This window comes from Nerophis lumbriciformis, linkage group LG31 (genome assembly GCF_033978685.3).
Source record: "Nerophis lumbriciformis linkage group LG31, RoL_Nlum_v2.1, whole genome shotgun sequence".
Classification (NCBI taxonomy): Eukaryota; Metazoa; Chordata; class Actinopteri; order Syngnathiformes; family Syngnathidae; genus Nerophis; species Nerophis lumbriciformis.
The window spans coordinates 2,612,501-2,626,673 of record NC_084578.2 but is presented as its reverse complement, the minus strand read 5'-3'; the positions used below and the strand labels follow the sequence as shown (position 1 = coordinate 2,626,673).

The 14,173-nt window shown below is 45.1% G+C and overlaps 1 protein-coding gene across 1 annotated transcript in view; it reads left to right on the top strand.

The window, feature by feature from the left end:
• Positions 1-275: 275 nt before the first annotated feature.
• LOC140677450 (uncharacterized) overlaps positions 276-14,173 on the top strand; it is a 16,786-nt gene continuing 2,888 nt past the window's right edge. The window contains exons 1-2 of the mRNA XM_072911988.1: positions 276-453; positions 6,224-6,615. Coding sequence (XP_072768089.1) covers positions 276-453; positions 6,224-6,615 — 570 coding nt within the window. The remainder of the gene's footprint in view (positions 454-6,223; positions 6,616-14,173) is intronic.

Below are 14,173 nucleotides of genomic sequence, written 5' to 3'. Positions count from 1 at the left end.
CAAAAAGTATCAATTATACCAACACTGACAAAATTAAATGTTGAAATCTATGCACTTAACGTTTAGTAAAGTGTAATTTTGTCCATAACGTAACCATGAATTCATCGAAAGCTACGTATGACGTCAGACGTTGACCCCGCCCTTTCCTTGTTTTTTTGTTTTTTTCTATGTTAGACACTTGGCCGCCATTTTGGGAGTCAAAAGCACCCGCTAGGCTGCTTGCTAGCTAGCTGGGCTAGCTGGCGGAGCTCCGCGCACTCCCCGCCGCCTTTGCTATGGTTCATACGTGCGTGGTGGCCGGCTGCAGGAACCGAAGGACTCCCGGCACCAGCCTGTCCTTCTACCGCTTCCCCCGGGACGCCGAGAGAAAGCAGCGGTGGATAGCGGCCGTCAACCGCCAGGGTTGGCTGCCTAACGACGGCAGCCGGCTGTGCAGCACGCACTTCGTCTCCGGTACCACTTTGTTTTCATTCTTCACCTTTTCCCCCCATTTTGGCTTATTATATCCGTTTTTGCTATGGTCGTGTACAGGCATTATTGGTAGTTTTTACAGCTATGCCAATTTAAAAGTCCACTCTTATGGAAGTTACTTGCCATGTACCTGTGTCACACCTTGTCAACAGCTCCCCTAATCTGTCATAATCATCTGTTTAAAAAACAACAACAATCGGTTTAATATTGTAGTTTTTTATGCTATTAACGTTTTATGATTCACAGCCAGCCCCATATCATGTTCCATCCATCCATCCATCTTCTTCCGCTTATCCGAGGTCGGGTCGCGGGGGCAGCAGCCTAAGCAGGGAAGCCCAGACTTCCCTCTCCGCAGCCACTTCGTCCAGCTCTTCCCGGGGGATCCCAAGGCGTTTAAAAAAAATGTTTGATGCGCATAGTTTGTCAGTGCGTCAGAGAAGCCTCCGTAAACAGCTTCACCTGTCAGGCGCAAAGAAGAGCAAACAGCCGTAACAAATGCACATCAAAAGATACAGGTATGGCGGTATTGTCTCAAATATGTACCGCTTTCTAAATGATACCGGTATTACATAATGGTATATTGCCCAGCCTTAAATAAATAAATATATATATATATATATATATATACACAGGTAAAAGCCAGTAAATTAGAATATTTTGAAAAACTTGATTTATTTCAGTAATTGCATTCAAAAGGTGTAACTTGTACATTATATTTATTCATTGCACACAGACTGATGCATTCAAATGTTTATTTCATTTAATTTTGATGATTTGAAGTGGCAACAAATGAAAATCCAAAATTCCGTGTGTCACAAAATTAGAATATTGTGTAAGGGTTAAATTTTGAAGACACCTGGTGCCACAAACTAATCAGCTGATTAACTCAAAACACCTGCAAAGGGCTTTAAATAGTCTCTCAGTCCAGTTCTGAAGCCTACACAAACATGGGGAAGACTTCAGATTTGACAGCTGTCCAAAAGGCAACCATCGACACATTGCACAAGGAGGGAAAGACACAAAAGGTTATTGCTGAAGAGGCTGGCTGTTCTCAGAGCTCTGTGTCCAAACACATTAATGGAGAGGCAAAGGGAAGGAAAAACTGTGGTCAGAAAAAATGTACAAGCGATAGGGATCACCGCGCCCTGGTCAAGATTGTGGGAAAAAAAACCATTCAAAAATGTGGGGGAGATTCAGAAGGAGTGGACAGCTGCTGGAGTCAGTGCTTCAAGATCCACCACCAAGAGACGCTTGAAAGACATGGGTTTCAACTGCCGCATACCTCGTGTCAAGCCACTGTTGACCAAGAAACAGCGCGCAAAGCGTCTCACCTGGGCTAAGGAAAAAAAGAGCTGGACTGCTGCTGAGTGGTCCAAAGTCATGTTTTCTGACGAAAGCAAATTTTGCATTTCCTTTGGAAATCGAGGTCCCAGAGTCTGGAGGAAGACAGGAGAGGCACAGGATCCACGTTGCCTGAAGTCTAGTGTAAAGTTTCCACCATCAGTGATGGTTTGGGGTGCCATGTCATCTGCTGGTGTCGGTCCACTCTGTTTCCTGAGATCCAGGGTCAACGCAGCCGTCTACCAGCAAGTTTTAGAGCACTTCATGCTTCCTGCTGCTGACCTGCTCTATGGAGATGGAGATTTCAAGTTCCAACAGGACTTGGCGCCTGCACACAGCGCAAAATCTACCCGTGCCTGGTTTACGGACCATGGTATTTCTGTTCTAAATTGGCCCGCCAACTCCCCTGACCTTAGCCCCAAAGAAAATCTGTGGGGTATTGTGAAAAGGAAGATGCAGAATGCCAGACCCAAAAACGCAGAAGAGTTGAAGGCCACTATCAGAGCAACCTGGGCTCTCATAACACCTGAGCAGTGCCAGAAACTCATCGACTCCATGCCACGCCGCATTAACGCAGTAATTGAGGCAAAAAGGAGCTCCAACCAAGTATTGAGTATTGTACATGCTCATATTTTTCATTTTCATACTTTTCAGTTGGCCAACATTTCTAAAAATCCCTTTTTTGTATTAGCCTTAAGTAATATTCTAATTTATTTTGTGACACACGGAATTTTGGATTTTCATTTGTTGCCACTTCAAATCATCACAATTAAATGAAATAAACATTTGAATGCATCAGTCTGTGTGCAATGAATAAATATAATGTACAAGTTACACCTTTTGAATGCAATTACTGAAATAAATCAAGTTTTTCAAAATATTCTAATTTACTGGCTTTTACCTGTGTGTGTGTGTGTGTGTGTGTGTATGTATATATATATATATATATATATATATATTTATATTAAACACATATATATATATATATATATAGTGTGTGTGTGTAATATGTTTGAGTGGGTTCTAATCTTCTTATGGCTCTAGCGGGGATATACAGTGGCGTTATTTTTCAGCTCACTTACGTAATAAACTTACGCAATGTACGTAACAAGGAAATATGCGTACAAGTAATTTTCGGTCCTACAAAAAACGCTATTTCCTAGGAATCCAAAACATTTTTTATATATATGTACAGTTTTAAATTTTTTGTTTAACTAAAAAGCGTTTATCAATTGCAGCTTTTTAAAAAAACATCCATCCATCTTCTTCCGCTTATCCGAGGTCGGGTCGCGGGGGCAGCAGCCTAAGCAGATATGCCTAGACTTCCGTCTCCCCTGCCACTTCGTCCAGCTCTTCCCGGGGGATCCCAAGGCGTTCCCAGGCTGGCCAGGAGACATAGTCTACCCAACGTGTCCTGGGTCTTCACCGTTGCCTCCTACCGGTCGGACGTGCCCGAAACACCTCCCTCGGGAGACGTTCTGGTGGCATCCTGACCAGATGCCCGAACCACCTTATCTGGCTCCTCTCCATGTGGAGGAGCAGCGGCTTTACTTTGAGCTCCTCCCGGATGACAGAGTTTCTCACCCTATCTCTAAGGGAGAGACCCGCCACCGGGCAGCATACTTGCCAACCCTCCCGATTTTCCCGGGAAACTCCCGAATTTCAGTGCCCCTCCCGAAAATCTCCCGGGGCAACCATACTCCCGAATTCCACCCAGACAACAATATTGGGGGCGTGCCTTAAAGGCACTGCCTTTAGCGTCTTCTACAACCTGTCGTCACGTCCGCTTTTCCTCCATACAAACAGCATGTCGGCCCTGTCACATAATATATGAGACTTTTACACACACATAAGTGTATGCAAGCATACTTGGTCAACAGCCATACATGTCACACTGAGGGTGGCCGTATAAACAAGTTTAACACTGTTACAAATATGCGCCACACTGTGAACCCACACTAAACAAGAATGACAAACACATTTTGAGAGAACATCCGTACCGTAACACATCATAAACACAACAGAACAAATACCCAGAACCCCTTGGAACACTTAACTCTTCCGGGACGCTACAATATACACCTCCGCTACCACCAACCCCCCACCCCCCACCCCCCACACCCCTGGAACACTAATAATAATTGGGGCGGTATAGCTCGGTTGGTTGAGTGGCCGTGCCAACAACTTGAGGGTTACCGGTTCAATCCCCGCTTCTGCCATCCGAGTCACTGCCGTTGTGTCCTTGGGCAAGACACTTTACCCACCTGCTCCCAGTGCCACCCACACTGGTTTAAATGTAACTTAGATATTGGGTTTCACTACGTAAAGCGCTTTGAGTCACTAGAGAAAAAGCGCTATATTAAATATAATTCACTAATTCAATAATTCTGCCCACGTTAATCAACATTAAACTGCCTCAAGTTGTTGCTCAGATTAAATAAAATGACCAAACTTTTCTTCTACATATAAAAAGTGCAACATTAAACAGTTTCAAGTCAACTCATCATGCTTAATTTATTACAGCATTTGGCGGAAGCCTGTAGTTGATTTTTATTATGTAAATGTTATATTTTTATCAACATGTGATAGCAGGGACCCTGCCATTCAAAACTAGGCTGCTGCATTACTAATGCATACTTGCCAACCCTCCCGGATTTTCCGGGAGACTCCCGAAATTCAGCGCCTCTCCCGAAAACCTCCCGGGACAAATTATCTCCCGAAAATCTCCCGAAATTCAGGCGGACTCAGGTCCGCCACAATATAAACGGTGTGCCTGCCCAATGACGTTATAACTGTAGAATGATCGAGGGCAAGTTCTTAGTTCCTTATGTGGGTTTATTGTTAGGCAGTTTCATTAACGTCCTCCCAGCGCGGTAACAACACACAACAACAGCAGTCATGTTTTGGTCTGCCGTAAAGCAGTTCGTCTGCCGTAAACAGCAATGTTGTGACACTCTTAAACAGGACACTACTGCCATCTAGTGCATTTGATGAAAGCACTTTTGTGCGTGCCACACATCATCATGAGAGAGGGTGTTCAGCATGGTTAGAAAAATAGTGACAGAGAATAGAACAAGGATGGACAATTCAACCCTTAACTCAACAAGTATATGTGTAAATCAATCAATCAATCAATCAATCTTTATTTATTTATATAGCCCTAAATCACAAGTGTCTCAAAGGGCTGCACAAGCCACAAGGACATCCTCGGTACAAAGCCCACATACGAAATAAATGAACACTGAAATTCAAGTATTTCTTTTATATTTATATATATATATATATATATATATATATATATATATATATATATATACAATAAAATAAATATATATTTATAGCTAGAATTCACTGAAAGTCAAGTATTTCTTATATATATATATATATTTATTTATTTATATATAAGTCAAGTATTTCTTATATATATATATATATATATATATATATATATATATATATATGAAATACTTGACTTGGTGAATTCTAGCTGTAAATATACTCCTCCCCTCTTAGCCACGCCCCCCCTCCCTCCCCCCACATACCTCCCGAAATCGGAGGTCTCAAGGTTGGCAAGTATGTACTAATGATTAATGTAACTATAGCTGAAAAAATGGTACAATAGCAATAGGAGGAGACTATTCATCCCTGAACACCATGGAGTTCATGTAGGCTTAATGATGCACTTACATTATTATATCAACTATCAGAGACAGAAACTCTTCATTTAACATAATGTCCTTTTTTGCTGCTTCAACACAGCTCAATCAACACAGAAAAAGGTCAAGTGAAATAACAGACAGACAGGGCTTTGCTGTCCGTAACACACACACACCCACAACGCAAAATGAGCTAACGTTACGCTAAAAGCGAATTAGCCTTCACCTCAAGTCATGACTGCGAGCGAGCCGAGCTGCCTTTTATATTTCTAGAAGGTCAACAGGCTCATAGTGATGTTACTAGTAGTTGACTGGGAGGTGTTTATTATCATTTGGGGAGAGTCCGCTGCCTGATGATTACCTGCTAAGCACTGACTACATGCGCTCTGAATACGCACTGCTGATTGGCTGTTACCGCTCTGTGTGTAACCAATCAGATGGTTGTGTGGGTGGGACAATGCTGGGTGTGTGTAGAGGACTGACAGAAACAGGCAGAAGGAAGCGGAGGCGGCTACTTATCGGTACACCTCCGAACCGAAACCCCCGTACCGAAACGGTTCAATACAAATACACGTACCGTTACACCCCTAATCGGAAGCACTTTAGAGCGTTTAGACTGGCATCAAATATGCGATCTGTGTCACCTAAGGGCAGAAAAATCCGATTTGGTGTGCAGTGTCAACGGTCTGTCTTGTGTGGGAAGCTGCTTGTGCGACTGGTTGACGTGAGTAAGAAAAAGTCTTTCCTGCCTGCAGGTAAACAAGTGAAGAACCCTCGTTCTCCGGACTATGTTCCTTCCATCTTCACTGCTGAGATGAAGGAGCCCGGTCCACCGGAGGCCGCAGCAGACAAGCAGGAAGCCCGGGTGGAGGCAGCCAACGCCCTGTTGTTCCTGCAGCGCCAAGGCGGGTCCGGACCCAACGAGTCAAGTCCCAAGGAGCGCGAGGGCAGCGCGTCGTCCTCGATGAGCGCCGACGACGAGGACGAAGACGACGAGTCCACGAGCGACGGTAAGGACGAAGCGTTCGCCCGGACCTCCAACTTGGACGACCTCCTCAAGGCGTTGAGGCGCGAGAACCGAGCGCTGAGGGAGTCGGTGGAAAAGATGTCCTTGTCGGAGAGCTCGCTGAGGAACGACGCCGAGAAGGTGAAGTTTTACACGGGCTTGCCCAACTTCTTTGTGCTGGAGACGGTCATGCTGCTCCTGGCGCCGCACATGGACGCCATCAGGAACATGAAGCTCTCCAAGTTCCAGCAGCTCCTGCTCACGCTCATGCGTCTCCGCCTGGACCTGCGCAACCAGGACCTGGCCTACCGCTTTGGCGTGAAGGTGGGCACCGTGGTCAGGACGGTGCATCACATGGTCAACATCATGTCTTCCACCCTGGTGCCCACCGCCGTCTTCTGGCCCTCGCGAGCCGAGCTGAGGAAAAACCTCCCGGTGGCCCTGCGCGCCTCCTGCCCGGACTGCGCCGTCATCGTGGACTGCTTCACCGTGCCTTGCGAGGGCCCGGTTGCCAGCGGCAACAAGCCCCAGCAGGGGACGGCGGCCGCTTGTAACGTCTTGAACTACCTGATCGGCGTGGCCCCGCAGGGCGTGGTCACCTTCGTCTCCAGGGGCATCATGGGAAACGTCAGCCCTCGCGATCTAGCGGAGAGCTGCGGCTTTCTGTGCAAGCTCCTCCCGGGCGACGTGGTCTTGGCCAGCCGGGACTTGGATATTTCCGACGCCGTGGCCGCCCGCGGAGCCCGCTTCGGGACGGCGCAGGGCTCCCTGGCGGCGGGCGCCGCCGCGACGGACGTGCAGGCCCACGTGGAGCGGGTGGTGTCCATGGTGCGGCGGCGGTACGCCATGCTCACCGGGCCCGTGGAGAGTCCCTTCGCCTCGGCCGCCGAGCGCACGTCCAACATGTCCACCTTCGACAAGATCGTGCAGGTGGCTTGTGCCTTAAACAACCTCTGCATCTCCGCCGCGCCGCTTGAGTGAAACCGTCCCGTTTGGCGAGCAGGAAACCAAAATATCACTAGCACCCCCGATGTAGCATTTTTTTCCCAGGCACTTTTGTAGTCCTCCTTTTCTATTGGACGTCATGAAGCCCCGCCCCTCTCAAAGGACTGTTTCTAGCGTGACGTTGGATAGAAGGTCCAGTGTGCCTTGTGTTGCTTAGACGCTTTAATCCAAACACTCTTGTGTCGTATGCAATCTTCTCCTCCATCTTTTTCCTCAACACCAACCAAAAACCATGCCAGCTGCGAGGTGGACCATCTAGTACGGATCAAAATGTCACGGTGCACTTTTTTTTTTTGGAATTGTGCCTATCCTTCGCAATTATGAGAGACAAGAAGACAAAAGTTGTTGTTCTTTGCATTCTAGTGTGTAAAACTCAGCTCGTTCTTGGTAGCTAGCAACGCAGCTAATGTTAGCAATCAGTTCTACCTCTAAATCACTTAAAAAATGCATTCAAAAAACCACCAACAATACTTCATTTATGTTCTGTAACCTGTTTAATAACCAAGCTGTAGCAACATTGTTATTGTAGGAACTATTTTTTCTAGCGTTGTAACTAGGGGTGTAACGGTACACAAAAATTTCGGTTCGGTACGTACCTCGGTTTAGAAGTCACAATTCGGTTCATTTTCGGTACAGTAAGAAAACAACAAAATATTAATTTTTTTGGTTTTTTATTTACCAATAAAGTAAACAATGGCTTTATCCTTTTAACATTGGGAACACTAATAATTCTGCCCACGTTAATCAACATTAAACTGCCTCAAGCTGTTGCTCAGATTAAATAAAATGACAAAACTTTTCTTCTACATATACAAAGTGCAACATTAAACAGTTTCGAGTCAACTCATCATGCTTAATTTATTACAGCATTTGGGAAGCCTGTAGTTGATTTATTATGTAAATGTTATAGTTTTATCAACATGTGATAGCAGGGACCCTGCCATTCAAAGCTTTTCTGTCCGTAACACACACACCACAAAATGAGCTAACGTTACGCTAAAAGCTAATTAGCATTCACCTCAAGCCGGGACTGCGAGCGAGCTGAGCTGCAGTTTAAAGTTTCTAGAAGGTCAACGGGCTCATAGTGATGTTACTAGTAGTTGACTGGGAGGTGTTTATTATCATTTGGGGAGAGTCCGCTGCCTGATGCTTACCTGCTCAACGCTGAAGCATTGACTACATGCGCTCTGAATACGCACTGCTGATTGGCTGTTACCGCTTTGTGTGTAATATATTGTAATATGTATATTTTTTTCAACATGTGATAGCAGGGACCCTGCCATTCAAAACTAGGCTGCTGCATTACTAATGATTAATGTAACTATAGCTGAAAAAATGGTACAATAGCAATAGGAGAGACTATTCATCCCTGAACACCATGGAGTTCATGTAGGCTTAATGATGCACTTACATTATTATATCAACTATCAGAGACAGAAACTCTTCATTTAACATAATGTCCTTTTTTGCTGCTTCAACACAGCTCAATCAACACAGAAAAAGGTCAAGTGAAATAACAGACAGACAGGGCTTTGCTGTCCGTAACACACACACCCACCGCGAGGGTTATTTATTTACCAATAAAGTAAACAATGGCTTTATCCCTTTAACATTGGGATCACTATAATAATTCTGCCCACGTTAATCAACATTAAACTGCCTCAAGTTGTTGCTCAGATTAAATAAAATGACAAAACTTTTCTTCTACATATAAAAAGTGCAACATTAAACAGTTTCAAGTCAACTCATCATGCTTAATTTATTACAGCATTTGGGAAGCCTGTAGTTGATTTTTATTATATAAATGTTATATTTTTTATCAACATGTGATAGCAGGGACCCTGCCATTCAAAGCTTTTCTGTCCGTAACACACACACACACACCGCAAAATGAGCTAACATTACGCTAAAAGCTAATTAGCCTTCACCTCAAGCCGGGACTGCGAGTGAGCTGAGCTGCAGTTTGTTTCTAGAAGGTCAACGGGCTCATAGTGATGTTACTAGTAGTTGACTGGGAGGTGTTTATTATCATTTGGGAGAGCCCGCTGCCTGATGATTACCTGCTAAACACCTATCTGCTCGACGCTGAAGCATTGACTACATGCGCTCTGAATACCCACTGCTGATTGGCTGTTACCGCTTTGTGTGTAATATATTGTAATATGTATATTTTTTTCAACATGTGATAGCAGGGACCCTGCCATTCAAAACTAGGCTGCTGCATTACTAATGATTAATGTAACTATAGCTGAAAAAATGGTACAATAGCAATAGGAGAGACTATTCATCCCTGAACACCATGGAGTTCATGTAGGCTTAATGATGCACTTACATTATTATATCAACTATCAGAGACAGAAACTCTTCATTTAACACAATGTCCTTTTTTGCTGCTTCAACACAGCTCAATCAACACAGAAAAAGGTCAAGTGAAATAACAGACAGACAGGGCTTTGCTGTCCGTAACACACACACCCACCGCGAGGGTTATTTATTTACCAATAAAGTAAACAATGGCTTTATCCTTTTAACAATGGGAACACTATAATAATTCTGCCCACGTTAATCAACATTAAACTGCCTCAGGTTGTTGCTCAGATTAAATAAAATGACAAAACTTTTCTTCTACATATAAAAAGTGCAACATTAAACAGTTTCGAGTCAACTCATCATGCTTAATTTATTACAGCATTTGGGAAGCCTGTAGTTGATTTTTATTATGTAAATGTTATATTTTTATCAACATGTGATAGCAGGGACCCTGCCATTCAAAGCTTTTCTGTCTGTAACACACACAGCAAAATTAGCTAACGTTACGCTAAAAGCTAATTAGCCTTCACCTCAAGCCGGGACTGCGAGCGAGCTGACCTGCAGTTTAAAGTTTCTAGAACGTCAACGGGCTCATAGTGATGTTACTAGTAGTTGACTGGGAGGTGTTTATTATCATTTGGGAGAGCCCGCTGCCTGATGATTACCTGCTAAACGCTAAGCACTGACTACATGCGCTCTGATTGGCTGTTACCGCTTTGTGTGTAACCAATCAGATGGTTGTGTGGGTGGGACAATGCTGAGACAGGCAGAAGAAGCAAAGCAGCTTGTTAAGACTTTAGCTTAGAAACTCGTTCGAACCGAAACGGTTCAATACAAATACACGTACCGTTACACCCCTAGTAGCAACACATCGGCGTGCTATGGTATTAGCCGTGAGCTAGTTACGGCAAGATACGTCGGCGCCCGAAAGGCTTTCGAGTTTGTAACGCTCAACACAATATGCTAGGACGCCAACCTGTACTGACTGAAAAACATAAACAATCATATTAGTATCTGTAAATTATTATTTCATGTTTTGTTTGTGCACAGCTAGCTGGACTCTGTATGTACTGTAATAACACGCATGACGTGCTGCGTGTGTGTCATGTTGTCTGTTTGGTCCTGCTGGCCGGGGACATTTTTTTCCAGGTTTATTTTGGGTAAGCACTCCATTTATGTCCAAATAGCTTGTCTCCAAGTTTCATATTTATATCGTCAAAAGTCACACCGACCTCACTTTTTCGGCTTCCGTCTGCCCCAACGTCGCACTCTTCCCTTCCTGCTCAAGTCTGCCATGATTAGAAAACACAACGTAAGTAGGAACACGCACTTGTTGCCGGAATTCGGGAAAAAAATGCACTGAGAAAAGAAGTTCCGGCAATGATTAAAATGATCGAAATATGATAAATATTGTACATATTGTAAAGTGTCTGTTACTACATTGTATATATCTAAAATGTTGATGGGGGTTTTGAAGTTGTTTTAGAGGACTTTGAAGGCTACCGTATTTTCCGCACCATAAGCCGCCCTGGGTTATAAGCCGCGCCTTCAATGAACGGCATATTTCAAAACTTTGTCCACCTATAAGCCGCCCCGTGTTATAAGCCGCATCTAACTGCGCTAAAGGAATGTCAAAAAAACAGTCAGATAGGTCAGTCAAACTTTAATAATATATTAAAAACCAGCGTGATGTGGGCGCGCATGGAGTCGTATATCAACATGGACGGAGCTGCGTGAAAAAAGCCACCCGGCCTCTTTGCGTAAACTTACCTTAACCACTCGCTCATCTTTTCTTCATCCATCCATCCCTTCGAGTTAGCTTTTATGATGACGCCGGCTGGAAAGGTCTCTTTTGGCAAGGTCTTCCTTTTGAATATCACCATGGGTGGAAGTTTCTGGCCATTAGCATGGCAAGCTAGAACCACAGTGAAGGATGACTTCTCATTCCCTGTGGTGCGAATATTCACCGTACGTGCTCCCGTTGTATCCACAGTGCGGTTCACAGGAATATCAAAAGTCAGTGGAACCTCGTCCATGTTGATAATGTTCTCTGGCCGGATCTTTTTTTCAGCTATCTTGTTTTTACAATATGCACGGAAAGTAGCCAGCTTTTCTTGAAAGTCTTTAGGCAGTTGCTGTGAAATAGTAGTCCGTGTGCGGATGGAGAGATTGCGTCTTTTCATGAACCGGAAACCTGTCGCTTAGTAGGAGCCATTTTGTGGTCTTTACAGATGTAAACACACAAAGGAAATGAAACGTAATATCCGCGCGCTTCTTCTTCTACGCGGGCGGGTGGTTGCTTACAGTAGAAGAAGAAGCGCTTCCTGTTCTATGGGGGCGGGTGCTTACCTTGGCGGTTGCTTGCGTAGAAGAAGAAGCACTTCCTCTTCTACGGGGAAAAAAGATGGCGGCTGTTTACCGTAGTTGCGAGACCGAAACTTTATGAAAATGAATCTTAATATTAATCCATATATAAAGCGCACCGGGTTATAAGCCGCACTGTCAGCTTTTGAGTACATTTGTGTTTTTTAGGTGTGGCTAATAGTGCGGAAAATACGGTACAATGAATCTTCCAAGCGTTTTAATCATCTTAAGAATCCTACAAATAAAAGAGGTGTGAGTTCCTGTCTCTCATAATGATTGACCATAGGCAAAATTAAAAAAAAAAAAACGTGCAGTTTCCCTTTAAGGCCACGGTATGATATTGTGGAATTGTCCAAAAAATGATAGTGTGTAAAATGAAGTGTTTAGGATAAACATACACACATAATACATAATTCTCCAACGTTCGTAATTATTTCTACAAATTTTTGATTTAAAGAACCGTGCGGAAACATCCACGGTTTCAAGCAAATGTCCGACAATTGGACTTTGAACAATATAAACACCTCCAAATTTGATTCAAAGTTTTTCCGGGTGATGGTTTATCAAGTAGCTTCCATCGAACGCTTTCCACCGAGAAATGCTGGAGACCAAGGTAACGCTTTAATGCGTGGACTTCCGCCAAAGCGGTTGTGTTTTTCTCCGGGCGTTGTCTGTCGGTTAGCAACGTAACTCAAAAACTTATGAATGGATTTTGGCTAAATATTCATTTAAAAAAAACAGCCTTCCCGGTAAGGTCTATTCAGGTGTACTGGAGAGGAGGCTACGCCGGATAGTCCAACCTCGGATTCAGGAGGAACAGTGTGGTTTTCGTCCTGGTCGTGGAACTGTGGACCAGCTCTATACTCTGGGCAGGGTCCTTGAGGGTGCATGGGAGTTTGCCCAACCAGTCTACATGTGCTTTGTGGACTTGGAGAAGGCATTGGACCGTGTCCCTCGGGAAGTCCTGTGGGGAGTGCTCAGAGAGTATGGGGTATCGGACTGTCTGATTGTGGCAGTCCGCTCCCTGTATGATCAGTGCCAGAGCTTGGTCCGCATTGCCGGCAGTAAGTCGGACACGTTTCCAGTGAGGGTTGGACTCCGCCAAGGCTGCCCTTTGTCACCCATTCTGTTCATAATTTTTATGGACAGAATTTCTAGGCACAGTCAAGGCGTTGAGGGGATCTGGTTTGGTGGCTGCAGGATTAGGTCTCTGCTTTTTGCAGATGATGTGGTCCTGATGGCTTCATCTGGCCAGGATCTTCAGCTCTTGCTGGATCGGTTCGCAGCCGAGTGTGAAGCGACTGGGATGAGAATCAGCACCTCCAAGTCCGAGTCCATGGTTCTCGCCCGGAAAAGGGTGGAGTGCCATCTCCGGGTTGGGGAGGAGACCCTGCCCCAAGTGGAGGAGTTCAAGTACCTCGGAGTCTTGTTCACGAGTGAGGGAAGAGTGGATCATGAGATCGACAGGCGGATCAGTGCGGCGTCTTCAGTAATGCGGACGCTGTATCGATCCGTTGTGGTGAAGAAGGAGCTGAGCCGGAAGTCAAAGCTCTCAATTTACCGGTCGATCTACGTTCCCATCCTCACCTATGGTCATGAGCTTTGGGTTATGACCGAAAGGACAAGATCACGGGTACAAGCGGCCGGGTGGTGGGGCTCTCCCTTAGAGATAGGGTGAGAAGCTCTGTCATCCGGGGGGAGTTCAAAGTAAAGCCGCTGATCCTCCACATCGAGAGGAGCCAGATGAGGTGGTTCGGGCATCTGTTCAGGATGCCACCCGAACGCCTCCCTAGGAAGGTGTTTAGGGCACATCCGACCGGTAGGAGGCCACGGGGAAGACCCAGGACACGTTGGGAAGACTATGTCTCCCGGCTGGCCTGGGAACGCCTCGGGATCCCCGGGAAGAGCTAGACGAAGTGGCTGGAGAGAGGAAAGTCTGGGCTTCCCTGCTTAGGCTGCTTCCCCCGCGACCCGACCTTGGATAAGCGGAAGAAGATGGATGGATGGATGGATGGATGGA